Genomic DNA, 14,177 nt, shown 5'->3' with positions numbered 1-14,177 from the left:
TTGAAATATTAATAAATTTTAATTTCGAAATTCTATAAATATATGTTCCATATGTTTAAGATTGTGTTGTCATTGATGCCAACGGAGTCGGTGAGAATTAAATGCAATTGTACTTCATTTCATGTGTGGTAGCTACAACATTTTTAGTTATTTTTGATATGACATGTTTGAGCATTTGAGTTCTGGAAGGACAAATGACAAGCTATGTTGATAGCTCTCTTGAAGAATTTTAGTAATATCATCGTACATCTATTCAAGTAGTTGAAGGTTATTCGTAAATGTTTGTGGTTTGTTACTCAGACACTGTGTATACGCTAGCAACTTGATGTGTCGGATTCTATTGTTGTACAAGCTAAGCTTACATCTACAAGAAGATAGAAGTAACAGAGTGATATATGTGACAATTCATAGTCTATAATGATGTTCCGGATGTATACATAAGAGTATTGCGCTGTGCGCCAACCATATGAAGTGTGTGGATGTTTATTTGGGCTAGTTGAGTATGTGTTGGATAACACATAGTGTGGCCTTGCTCTTGGAGTAACGTGTGGGCTTTAGGACCTAGTTGACTACACATTTGATCAATGGTTTTTCAAATGGTCGACTTGTGGATATTTTTGAATATGTTGTTGGCAGATATTAAGTAGCAATTACTATATATATATATATATATACTATGTCACCAGGTTTGGCCGAATTTCATCCTTGAAGTTTGAAATTCGCCAAACTTCAAAAAAAAAAAAATCGTTGAAATTCGATTTTTTTTTTCCTTTTTTTAATTTTTGGCCTTCTTATTTTAATATTTTTTAAACACATCTTCAGTCTGTCATGAGTCGCGGCCTGCAGGAGAAGTAGTCGCGGACCTGTGATAGTCGCACCCTGCAGACGGAGTTCACCTGCAATTTTTGCCTGTCGTTTTTGCCGCGTTCGTGCCCTAGCATGTGTTTCCTATGGTTTATATTTTATAAATATGTCATCTTTTTGTAACGATTTCAAATCTATTTATCAATGTTAAACCTAAGTTACCGGTTCGGGTTCAGATTCGGGTACGGATTCGGCAAAAAAAATAAATCTTGGGTACGGGTATGGGTTCGTCGGTACATATATATATATATATATATATATTTTAATTATATATATATACCCATATACTATATATATGGTCAATATATACAATCCATACAAAAATAAAATATACAATGTGACTTTCCATACATAAATGATAAATGATAAATCCATAATTATTAATTGCCAATGCCAATAAATATTCATATATCACAAATGTAATTAGTAAACTAATAACTAAAGTCTAATATCATATTCATAATTTGCAAAAAAGATAATATTCAAGTTTCAAGTCTTTTTTAAAAAGTCATAAAGGGGCGAATTATAGTTTTATTATAAAAAAACTATTTGAAAAAGTCTTTTTTAATTGTTTTTTTGACCCGTGGGCCCCGTTTTTGGGAAACCACGAGCCTGGGTTCATGCGGGTCCTCCTGGGTTCGACCTAGGTTCCACCCGAGTCCTTCCCAGGTGGTCGGGTTCCCCGTCGCAGGATCCACAGGGAACCCGGCCACCTAGGAAGGACCTGGGAGGAACCCAAGGAGAACCCGGGGAGAACCAGGATCGGGCAAGAACCAGAACCAGAACCGAAACCCAGGCCAAAAGGGGAAGAATCGGTAACTTAGTGTTAAACTATTTAGGCAATTTTATAGATATATTACACATATTTATTAAAACAATTTAAAAATTACGTATGGCGAATTTAATTCGAATTTAATACATTTCAAATTTTTCCCTCATCGAACTTCATTCGAATTTCAAAGTTGTCGAACTTCGAATTCAAATTCGAACTTGGTGACTTAGTGTATATATATATATATTGATGATCAAATTCATTCTAGTGTGTGGTTGCTGATGTGTGAGTATGTGGGTGATGATATTGAATGAGTAGAATGTTAATATTGGCAAAACTTGTGCAAATTATCGTGTGCAATTTCATTTGAAGATCTTATGCATAGTGTGTGAGAATGTTCAAAAGTTGACTAGATCAGGAAGAAGTTGAGTATCCAGTCTCGAAGGTCCTGATTACATATCTCTTATATACTGTTTGAGATTGGTGTCTCACATGCTGAGTTGGAGCTCAGATCTTGGATTAGTGGATTGGTATCTCTTGTAGGATGGTGCCTACAAATATAATTGGGGATTGGTGTCTCTGGTAAGTTGGTGCCTACTTCCTGTTATAGATTATTATATTTTTGTGAGGCTTGATTTGGGCAGTAGTTCCAAGCAGTTGTTCTCACCGTGCTTTTTCCTTCTAGGTTTCCACGTCAATTTGGTGTCCATTCATGTGGATGTGTGTGTTTATGTTCATCATTTGATAAGTTGCTTCATAATTAAGGAAAGATTAGTAAATTCTACTAATGATGATTTGGATTTGAGGTTAGTAGTGATGCTTGGAGATGTTACTAATTTTAATTAATGTTAAATCAATTTGGAATTGGCATATGCTGATTCACCCCCTCCGCCCCCTTCTTAGTATATTCCTGTGCTTAACACTACATAAATATATATAGGTTGTTGGTTTCTATTGAGGTCCTCATCCTTAGAGAAAAGACATTATTAAATTCAAAAGTCTAGGATACAAATGGTAATTCTTTCTAACCATAAAGGCACTCATGAGAAAAATCCCGAATGAACCAAGTTACCAATTATACAAAAACAAATTCAGAACTTGAAGAAACAAAGAATGACAACAAAATGTGCACTAAAACATAAAAAACTATTTCTAACTAAGCAACGACAAAGAAAAATAGATTAAATCAATCATTTATTGTAGACATGGTTTTCATAGTTCGAATAATTCTGTATTGTCATTTCTAGTTTTAGCTGCGTGCATTTCTTTCCTTGACGTTTCAGATCAAATTTCATGATCCTTCATCATGAAGTAAAACAAAAGAGAATTGTGAGATAGTTTGTAGACCAAGCCAAATAAAAGGTGGGAGAAACGTAGTTGGGTCCAAAAACCAAGACGACCAAAAAGGAGGGAGACACAATAAATTAATAAAACCCAAAGGAGGATAATGAAAGAAGATTAAGAAAACTAAAATAACAAATAAAAAAAGAAATTAAGAAAAAAATCAATGAGACAAAATGATGAAAAACCTAAATAGATTAAAAACAATGAAGAATAATAATAGAATAACCAATTAGCAAACAAACAATAAATCAAAAAGACAAAAAGAGAATGAAAGACAAAATTAAGCTAATAAAGGAGGGGGGAAAATAAATTAAGAAAAAGAATGAAAAAATTGGAAAAAAGGAACATGGGAAGTGCAATAAAAACAAATGAGTAGGAAGCTAAGGGAAAAGTAATACTTAACATAAAAAATACAAGAATAAAGAATATAGGAAAAGAGGTAAAAAAGAAGGAAAAAAGGGAAAGAGAAAGGATAAAGAAAATTAGAGAATTTTTTTTTTATAAAAATAAGAGGGAAAGTGAAAGAATATAGATAAAAAAGTATAAATAATAAAGGAAAATAGATAAAAAAGAAAATGAATAATAGAAAAAAAACATTAGAAAAGAGTATAACATTGAGAGAGAGAGAGAGAGAGAGATCTCTTATCCCTGTGGGATAAATTGAGACTCTTTTTTTCACCTCCATTGCTTCCTGCCGCAATATGTTTACTAGCGATTTTCATCCTCCGTGTTTCTTTTTTTTGCATGTTGTGAAAAAATCCTTTTTTGCCAAACCCAAATCCTTTTTGTCTTATTCATAAAGACCAAATCATTGTCATCTGAAAGCTGACACAATCTTTCTTAACCAATCCCAAATTGGCTTCATGTACTTTGTAGGTCTAAGTTGAGTTTGAGCTTTAGTAACATAAGAGTAATATTGGTTCAGATATGGATCATGGAGGGATTTGTATCAATGTGTTCCATAAAGTTTTGGCAGATTTGTGATTATTTATAATTGCTCTTCTTTACTTATTTCACCTATTGTAAGAACTTTCAGTTGGGTAAGGTACATGATAGGTCATTTGAGATATTGAAAGATGTGATTAACCACTCTCCAGTGTTACCCTTCTCCAAAATTTACTCACCCTTTATGGTTGAGACAACTATTTATGTTGTCTTGCCGCAAGGTGGTAAACCTGTTTATTATCATTAAGGTTCTTACATCAGTGATAAGGTCTTGCTACAAGATGGTAAACCTGTTTATTATCATTTAGAGGTTCTTACTTCAGTGGTAAGGGCATATTTAGTGTAGTATATGGATATTTATGTGCTAATACAGGCCATCATGAATAGAGACACTATTGGCTTTACCATTGTTCATCTTGGCCATAAGGTGTTACAGTACTTGCAAGCCCAAACTAGTTTGCAGCAAGCAAGACATTATAAGTGGATGGGATTTGTAACTGTTCATTTGGTGATCAAATTCAAGGAAGTAAGTACTAATACTAAAGCAGACATGCTATCTATGCCACCAATTTTGAAGCTCATATTAACACTCACAAATTGCTCAACATCAGCCTTTAATCTAAGTTACCAGTTCGGGTTCCAAGATTCGGCAATTTTTTTTCTTTCTTGGGTACGAGTACGGGTACGGGTTCGTCCGTATATATATATATATATATATATATATATATAGTAATTATATATATATATACACATATATTATATATATGTTCAATATATACAATCCGTACAAAAATAAAATATACAATGTGACTTTCCATACATAAATGATAAATCCATAATTGCCAATGCCAATAAATATTCATATATCGCAAATGTAATCAGTAAACTAATAACTAAAGTCTAATATCATATTCATAATTTGCAAAAAAGAGAATATTCAAGTTTCAAGTTTCAACTGATTCAACTCTTTTTTTATTGTTTTTTACTCAAGTTTTTTATTGTTTTTTATTCAAAAAAGATAATTTGCAAAAAAGATAATATTCAAGTTTCAAGTCTTTTTTTATTGTTTTTTTGACCCGTAGGCCCCGTTTTTTGGAAACCACGGGCTTGGGTTCACGCGGGTCCTCCTGGGTTTGACCTGGGTTCCACCGGGGTCCTTCCTAGGTGGTCGGGTTCCCTGTGGGTCTTGGTACACAGGACCCACAAGGAACTCGACACTAGGACCCACAGGGAACCTGACCACCTGGGAAGGACCCGGGTGGAACCCAGGTCAAACCCGGGCCGAACCAGAACTGGGTGCGAACTAGGACCCGGACCCGGCCTGAGGCCAAAAAGGGAAGAACCGGTAACTTAGCCTTTAATAAGTGAGACCTTTGGATATGATTATGGACAAGTGATTCTTTCATTTTTAGCAACATGGGTCTTCTTTATTTGTAGCATCTACAAGGAAAAGAAGTTGCTAAATATGAATAAAAATTCTATCTCAAGGATGGGCCCACAGATATTCTATCTAGGCCACCAATTTTGAAGCTCATATTAACACTCACAAATTGCTCTACATGAGCCTTAATAAGTGAGACCTCTGGATAAGATTATGAACAAGTGAGCCTTTCATTTTTAGCAACATGGGTCTTCTTTATTTGTAGCGTCTACAATGAAAAGAAGTTGCTAAAAATGAATAAGAGTTCTATCTCAAGGATGGGCTGCTAGATCCATTCAACCCATTGCTTAATGAAAATCTTGTCGATCCATTCATTTTTGACAATAGTCCTGAAGTCATGTGTTTCCTATTCAGTTGGGCCACTAGGTCTGGTCCTCAAGGAAGGACAAACACTCATTGTTTATTGCATGGATTAATTGTTATATTTGTACAAGTGAATTCCATTTCTATATTTCTTTTACATGTTTAACATGTATTGAAGTAGTAGATTGCATGATTTACAAAGTTAAGTTGTAGTAATGAATGTAAATGCTCACATAAAAAATGTGTTTCTTTTCATCATGCATATTTAGTTATTAAATCGAACGTTTGATGAAATCCATTCATAGAGAGATGGTTTTCTGAATTTTTATCTCTAAAATTCTATGGTTAGCTTTAGTTTTTAAAGATGGATCAACACTGTTCCTTTCAAATGATATACCACAGTTCCCATTATAGTAAATGATCTGTTTAATTTGTTTTTTTCTTATGTGAGTTTAGTGTATCTTTACTGAGGGCATTATTATTCAACGAGATTTCTTTCTATTTGCTTTTACTGGACCTGGACAAACACATACAATTTTTTTAAGTATCTACATAATAAATGGTCGAATTGGAAGTTCTCCTTCCATATTGGTCTAACATATATAATTTGGACAGATCAAGTTGGTTTCCAACAGTTCACTATTTCTATTTAATTTTTTCGTATTTTCTTCTATCCATCAGCTTTTCTTTGTATAGTGTTTCTTACTATTGTTCTCCTTGTCCCAGAAAGAGACTTCAAATGGAGCTTCCACCAGAGGTATTTATCTAATTGTTTGGTTTTATTTTTACAGCTACATGCTAGATTGACAGGGGAATGAATTTTCATTATTATATTCTTTGATATCTTAAGTGCATGTTTTTTCATGTAGACCTTTTATTGATCTCTGGTGATCATAATGGGAAGATACTTGTGCCCAGTTGTATTGGTACACGTGTGCGTGTATGGTGGCCTCTTGACAAAAGGTGCAAGTTCTTTTTATAATCATGTTGTTTGTTATGTGCAAAAGGATTATGATTCTCACATTATTTTTGTTGGATATCTTGCATCCTTCAAATTTACTTAAAGAGATGACTTTATGCTCAAAGCCTTTCTTTAGGCATAGTTGAATTCATTAAATTTCTAAATCCACTAATTATGTGTTGAACACATCAAGTAGTCAATGCAGATCAAATTGATTACATTGTCGTCACTAATTATAATATAATAAATATGGATTGTCACAGCTTTTATCCTGGAAGAATCATAAATTATATTCCAGCTACTCAGGAGCACACTGTAAGTTGTGAAACACTGTTTTCTTTTTAAAGCCATTATGTATGCTTCTGTTGCTATCCAGTATAGTTAAATTTGTATGAGTTGATAATGTGCCAGATTTTGTATGATGATGGTGAGAAAGAAACACTTATAATGTCGAATGAGAAATGGGAATTGGACCTCACCATTCCTTCAATTCAGGTTTTGTTAACTTCTAATGTTTACATGAATTCAAATCAAAGTTGTTTCTTCCATACTTTGGAAGTGATGTGTTGATGAGCACATGAGCATTTAAATATTGTAACAACTCTGTTCATCTCTGTTTGGTGTGTTTATAGACAAAAGGGCTGGATACTAATGAATTTGTAGATTCATTTGCCGAAAATATCAGGTTCTATTCTTTGCTACTATTCTGATTTCTAAATTTAATTTATAATATTTAGAAAATTACTATGTACTTTTTATTTTTTATATGCTAACCTTCATTTTTTCATGGTTATTTAGAAGTTAGTAGTAATTCCATTCTTTTCTGTTTTCTTTTTCAATAGTCTTCTAGTAAGCATTTTTTACTATTGAAGCAACTACTATTTTACTGTTTTCCTCTAAAAGCCCCTCATACTTGTATCGGAATGGTATGGTTTGGGTCTGTGTCTTGGGCTGGTTTCCCATTGGGTTCACCCAGGGTCCCTCCTAGACACCCCAGGTTCCTTGGAGGGACCTTGGGCCGAACCCAGACCAACCCAAGGGCTGCTAAAAAAAAACAGTTATTTTTTAAAAACATTTTTTTAAGAAAAAAAGTGCGCGTGTATATAATTTACCTTTAAGTAATAAAATTATGAAAATTGTGTACATCATGAAGTTTTGTGGGTTTCAAAGGCTTTAATTCGGGTTTGTCTGCCCATCAACTTAATTGGGGGGTGTTGTCCCCAAATCCCTATGAGGGTTGGTGCCCCTCAACCCCATTGGGGGTGCTGCCCCTGGACTCCGATGAGGGGCATTACCCCCGGACTCCCACGAGGGCCATTGCCCTTCAACCCTGTTGGGTGTGTTGCCCCCAAACCCTCATGAAGGGTGCTTCCCCTCAACCCCATTGGGGTGTCCACCCTTAGACTCCCTTTGGTTATTAGTATCCCTTGTCATGTAAAAAACTTGATTACAATGAAGGGGTGACAAGGAATTGGTATCTAACTCTTGAGTATGTGAACTTAGATGTTATTGTACATGGCTACATGGCTACATGTTTTAGATGAGGTTAGCTTCTATAGTACATGGCTACTGGAAGTGGCATTATAACTATGGTTTCTGTTTGCTTCCAGTTTGTTAATATAACTTGTATGATTAATCGCAAAGTATAAAAAAGTTCAAATCCTATTTGACAAAATGCGGACAAAATACAGCCCATAGAAATAGCAATAACACCTCACATCAGCCAACAATCCTATTGATGCGTGTTTTGTGACATCCTACAACATAGAATAAAATACTAAGTATTCTATCCTTTCTTGAATAAGGAAACATTGAATGCTAAACAATGTGATCAAATAAGGCAACCCCATGGAGCACAATGTGACTTTGCAATGGATAGACTCATTGACTGATTTTATTTTGCTGTTTACACAAAGGGACTTACACTGTTCACTGGAATACTAAATTGAATTGAACTTCAAATATAAGACAATGGGGATAAGGGTTAGGGAACCTAATCTAAACCTAAGGACAATGAAGATAATGGCTACTAATTTAGATAGACGGATTCCTTATGGAACTACTTTCTATTTAACTAGAGATAGCTCACAATGCCATAGAAAGAGTGCAATCTTCTAAGGTAGTGAAACATTTTCATATTGCAAACATCCATCCAAATACCCAATGCTGGCTAAATGCGAATGAATATCCACAATCAAACTATTGCCAAAATGAGGTTCAGACTAACCATATACTACAATTTACAATCAACAAACTACAAATGGTATGAAACAAGAAATTTATCAAATATTATCACATTTCTCCATCAAATCAAGGAATTTTAACTAAATTTTGAGAAGTCGAAACCATGCAAAATGTCGAAACCATGCAAAATTTTGAGAAGTCGAAACCATGCACATAAATGAACACCATAACACAGAGAGTTTATACTTGGAAAACCTCAATGAGGAAAAACAACGGTGGGATTTGTGACCCACAATATCAGTTCACTGGCCATATGAAGAGATATTACATATAATAAGGGCCTACACATGCAGGAAGGCACACTGCCTAGAGCACAGTGCTCATCACAAAGAGCCTCACTAACTACAATTACTTTCTCATACAAAACAACAAAACTGAACTCATATAATGCATCTGCTATGCCTGATTGAGTTCCGGTTAAGGCTCTGACTGTTCCGGTTCTTAAACCCTAAACCCTTGCCGATATAACATACACCTTATGAGTACCTTAGAAATCATCTACAAATCATTACAGAATATTGCTTTCACATACAAATGATCTCGCAAAAACTTCGCATGTTAGATCGTATCTCTAATGTTATTTCTTAAATGACCTAATAGACTGACTTATATACCCTTACAAACATTTATGCCATATGTCGGCTTACACACAAAATGATAACACATGTCGGCTCATTACAAATACATATGAATTATAAAATGCTTTGCCGGTATACTATCCTTTGCCGGATCTCAAAGTGATGTCGGCTTCCCATACTGGTACCTAGTTTGCCGGTTACCTTTGAAATCCTTGATGTTGGTGAAGTGTCTGGTGGTGCCGGTGAACCAAAATATGTTGCCAATGTTGCCATCAATGACAACATAAGAAACCGAATGAGTGTCAATTGCCAACAATCTCCCGCTTTGGCATTGATTGCAACACTCGTGAAAAATGGTTTCTATTAGCCCTGCCTATCCTAGAATGTGATACTGCTCCCCCTGAGATATTTATGCCATCTGAAATCTGATCCATACATATTTCTCCTTCTATTTTTCACATACACCACTCCCCCTTTGGCATCAATGCCCAAAAACGGTACAAAGAATGAATAAATCAATGAAATTTTGTACAGTGGAATGTCTCCTAAAAATACTTACTGGAGTTGGATGAGCTTAAAGATCTCTGGGTAAGCATTCTTCAAAAACTCGAAGTATGTATCCCAATTGGATTTGAATGTCCCTGATATGGACACAAGTCCATTTAGGGCACATGCATGAGATTCTTACTCCTTGAGTTCTGCCGGTGTGGGCTTTCCCATCATAACTATACACTCCTTATGTACATACAGTGTGTCCAACCGGGGACTCACTAACCCTCTAAGCTCCTTAACTCTTCGTATGATTTTATCTCTGTCTCTTTCAAGAGCTGAAATCTGGATTTCTAACAACAAAATTTGACTATCTACAGATGTTTTTAAAGAATTTATTCCATCAAAGTTATTTGTAATGCCTGCAATTGTATTTTGAACATCTTTAATGCTTTTGTCTATACCTGCTGTGAGTAAACTTGAATTGCAGCATACCCGGTAAATATTTGTACATTGCCTCAAAGCATTATCTATACTATTCAATCTATCAGTTGTCTGTAACTTATCCGATTCAATCAACGGATTAAAAGTGGCCTTCTTGGCTTGAGCAAACCGGTCCAGAGCATGCCGGTTAGAGATCTGCTTTAGTGATTGAAATTCCTTTGAGATATGCTCAATCAGCATCTTGAGCTTGTCGGATGGGCTTGCTCCCTTATCAATTTGGTATTCCGGGACTAACAGGTGCAAGATTGGAATGGAATGCTCAATTATTTGCTTTTCCTCAGTTCCTTCCTTGATCATTTTTTGAGCTGCAATCATCATGAGTTCGGTTGAACTCATCTCTGTTATGCTCTTCTGGTTAGCATTAGCAGTGTAATTGCGAACAATGTAGTCCTGGTTGTCGGTTCCCTACCGAATTTCTCTGAAGGTTGTGCAGAAACACTTATCTCAGTCTGAACTTCCTTTTCCTTCTCTCCTTCTTGATTTTTCTCTTCATCATTCTCTTCCGGTTTGTTTTCTCCTATATCATCTTCTTTTGCACTGGTGGCTTTGCCACTTGGTGCAACATCTGTTACTGCCGGTTCCATATTTGTTGTATCCATAACCTGTTCATTCTGATCCGGAGGACTATTGTCATCAACATCTATAACCTGTTCAATATGTACACTAGCCTTCTCTGCTTGTATCTCTTCTTTATTTTGTACGTTTGCTTCTGCCGGAGATTCTGCATTCAATTCCTTGGCATCTTTCAAAATTGTGGATGGGCTATCCACTACACCTTTGCCTTTGCCATCAACCGAGATGTCTGAAGTGTCAGACTTACGATTAGCTTCTGGTGATGTAAAGAAATCAGGGTTGTCAATAAAGAATTTAACTCATGCCTCATTGGTTTCACTGATGATTTCTTTGACTCTACCAACCATAAGGCTAACTGTCTTGTGCCTGCTTTTGAAAATCGTTCTATTTGCAGTTTCAAGGCACGTATCCATCTCCTCCGGGGTAATTGAACCACAATTAGTTAAAAATGCTTGAATCTTTATGTGTCGGTCTTCCTCCATAGCAGATAATCTTCTAGCATTTAGATTGTTATACAATTGTGACAGTATTTGCTTTGCAATCTCTAATAAAGCCTTCTTATATATGTCCAAGTATAACAAAACAACTTCCTCAATTTCTTTTTCTTCATTATCATCCAAATGTTCATAATAATGCTGAATGTTCTTTAACATACCATCCTTTGTTATCTCTTCTATTAACTCAGCACAAGACATAGGTGGAATGATAGTTATACTACCGGTTTCAATAGCTTCATCTATGTCTTCCTTCTCCTTCTTCTTGTCGGATGATGCAGGAGTTTCTTTCACTGGCCTTTTCTTCTGAGTAGGCTTCCTTTTAGTTGGCTGACTTGCCGGTATCTTAATGGTTACCTTCCTTGCCGGTTGCATCCTTGTCTTCTCAGCTTTCTCCTTTGGATATTCTATCTTCTTTCTCTGCACCCTCTTGAAAGATAGAGGAATTTCATCCTCAGGCTCAGTATCTAAAGTAATTGGTGCAAGGAGAGCTTCAGGTTGTTTCCTCTTCTTGACTTCTCTGGTTGATGATGCATCAGTAATAGTCTAAATGTCTTTTGAGACCTTTTCAACAAACTGACTAACTTTTCTCTCCTGCCTCTCTCTCTTCTTCTGATTGAATTCAGTTTTAACTTCAAGTTCATTTTGCTTTGCAGTCCCAAATGATTTTTCAGATTCATCTGCCAGTGCATCAATAGGTATCCTAGCATATGCATCCAAGATGCTTGCATCTACCTCATAACCCATTTCCTCAATCCATATCTTCCGGGGTATTACAACTTCCATAAGAGTTTCATCCTTTTTCACCATGAAACATATTTCAGTTGAGTATTTCTCAACTATGTGCTTTGGAATTCTTTCCCTTGACTTCATGGCTTTCTGAAATGATTTGAAGTATCCCCAAACTTTGTCATCTCTTAAGTTTCCCAAACTGGTGATAGCACCCTTAATTTGCCTGCCTACTGGTATATCAAAGGCCCATTGCCTTTTGCCCAAACCTGGTATCTGATTCAAGAAGAAAAGCATTAAGCACACTATCAAATTTCCATACCGGAAAACTCCTTTCTTTTCACCCTTAATCTTGCCTAAGTTCGTAATCAACTCTTCTTTCATCCATTCACACAGATCATACTTTTCATCCTTCTTCAACATTTGATATGCAGCAAAAATGCAAGATCTAGAAATAGAGTTAAGTCGGTTAGATTGGGTTAGCTTGTAACCTATAATCATATTGACGAATTTGACATCTTTGTCAGTAATGGTACTGACTCTCATTGATCGATTATCAGAGGTTGCACCTGTGAGCTTGTTGATCTGATCATTTGATATCTTCTTCTTTGGTTTCCGACCTATTTGAGGTAAGCCGATGATGGCCCTGACTGCTTCCTTGGTGATCTTATGGTGTCTATCCAATTAAATAAATTCACCATGAACTCTACTCAGCACATATCGGATTATCTCATCCTCAAACTCAGGAATATCCAGGATTCCGGTTAACCCTAGGTCTGCAATATGCTTGAATTCGGGCTTGATGATTCCAAAGTCGTTCAATAGTTCAGATATGTACATTGATTTGATCTCAGCTGTTCCCAAGTCCTCTAGGTTGTAGTTGATGTAAGCTCTGACATACTCAACATAGACCATGCCTTCAGGAACCCTCGAAAAAGCGTCGACTGAATCATCCAGAGTTCCAATATGTGGGCATCTCTTGAATATTGGTCTCGGACGGTCCTTAACCTCTACTACAGTGGGATTTGCAACAAAAATGGGGACAAAAGAAGAACCAGCCTCCATTTCGAATGATTGAATTGCGAAAAATACTTGGAAATAGTTGCCGGTGACAAATCCTAGATATCTCCTTCGAATGCAGTTGAAATCGCTGATTGCTTCTGATCGCTTTGAATCGCCTCTAACTTGCTCTGTATTGCTTTGAATGCAAGGTGAACATACTGAAGTGAATTCTTCCTTTTATCCTTCGAAAAACCCCAATTCGCCATCGACATAAATGCCTTCCGGTGAGACATATCGGATCTCGATTCAACATATATATGCCAGATAAACTTCTTAGAAGTCTGGAACTTCCTTCCAGATCTCTTTCCCGAGGAATATGCAGGATTTACATGAAATTTACCTACCCCTAAGGCATTTGCCTCAGTTGCTGGACGAGCTTCTTGCCGGTGCAGGAACATTCTGCTCTGTCGGTTGAGTAACCAGAGCAGTTTCACTTCCCGATTGATCATCAGACTTCCTGACCCATCTCTTGGTATGATCATGCCGGATCTCATTGATCTTTTGCTTTCCTTTATCATTTGATCCATCATTGCTAACCTGTGGATTTTTGCTTCTACAAAACTTGGCTATGTGTCCAATCTTGTTGCATGCATAGCAAGTAACATTGTTCATTTGAATTGCTTTGCTATATCCAGAATAATTGCTTGATCTGCACTGATTAACCATGTGTCCAAACTTTCCACATGCATGACATTTTACATTCATTCTGCAATCTTTTGTCTTATGACATTTTACTTTCCATACTATTTGCATTTGGAACATTGACCGGGGACAGTGTTATAATTCTGATTTGCTCTACTTCTACATTGTCTAACCATATGACCAAATTTATTACAAACAAAGCATCTACCATTAAATTTGTGAGCATTGAATT

General features: G+C 36.0%; 1 protein-coding gene across 3 annotated transcripts in view; it reads left to right on the top strand.

Moving 5' to 3' along the window:
- The window catches only part of LOC131063810 (histone-lysine N-methyltransferase ASHH3), a 95,126-nt gene that overhangs the window by 52,517 nt on the left and 28,432 nt on the right, over nt 1-14,177 (top strand). For all 3 annotated transcript variants that reach the window (XM_057997754.2, XM_057997753.2, XM_057997752.2), the window contains exons 10-14: nt 6,396-6,426; nt 6,539-6,632; nt 6,894-6,945; nt 7,042-7,125; nt 7,263-7,315. In XM_057997754.2, coding sequence (XP_057853737.1) covers nt 6,396-6,426; nt 6,539-6,632; nt 6,894-6,945; nt 7,042-7,125; nt 7,263-7,315 — 314 coding nt within the window. The remainder of the gene's footprint in view (nt 1-6,395; nt 6,427-6,538; nt 6,633-6,893; nt 6,946-7,041; nt 7,126-7,262; nt 7,316-14,177) is intronic.

Source organism: Cryptomeria japonica, chromosome 8 (assembly GCF_030272615.1).
Source record: "Cryptomeria japonica chromosome 8, Sugi_1.0, whole genome shotgun sequence".
Lineage (NCBI taxonomy): Eukaryota > Viridiplantae > Streptophyta > Pinopsida > Cupressales > Cupressaceae > Cryptomeria > Cryptomeria japonica.
This window is presented reverse-complemented; position numbering and strand designations above follow the sequence as displayed.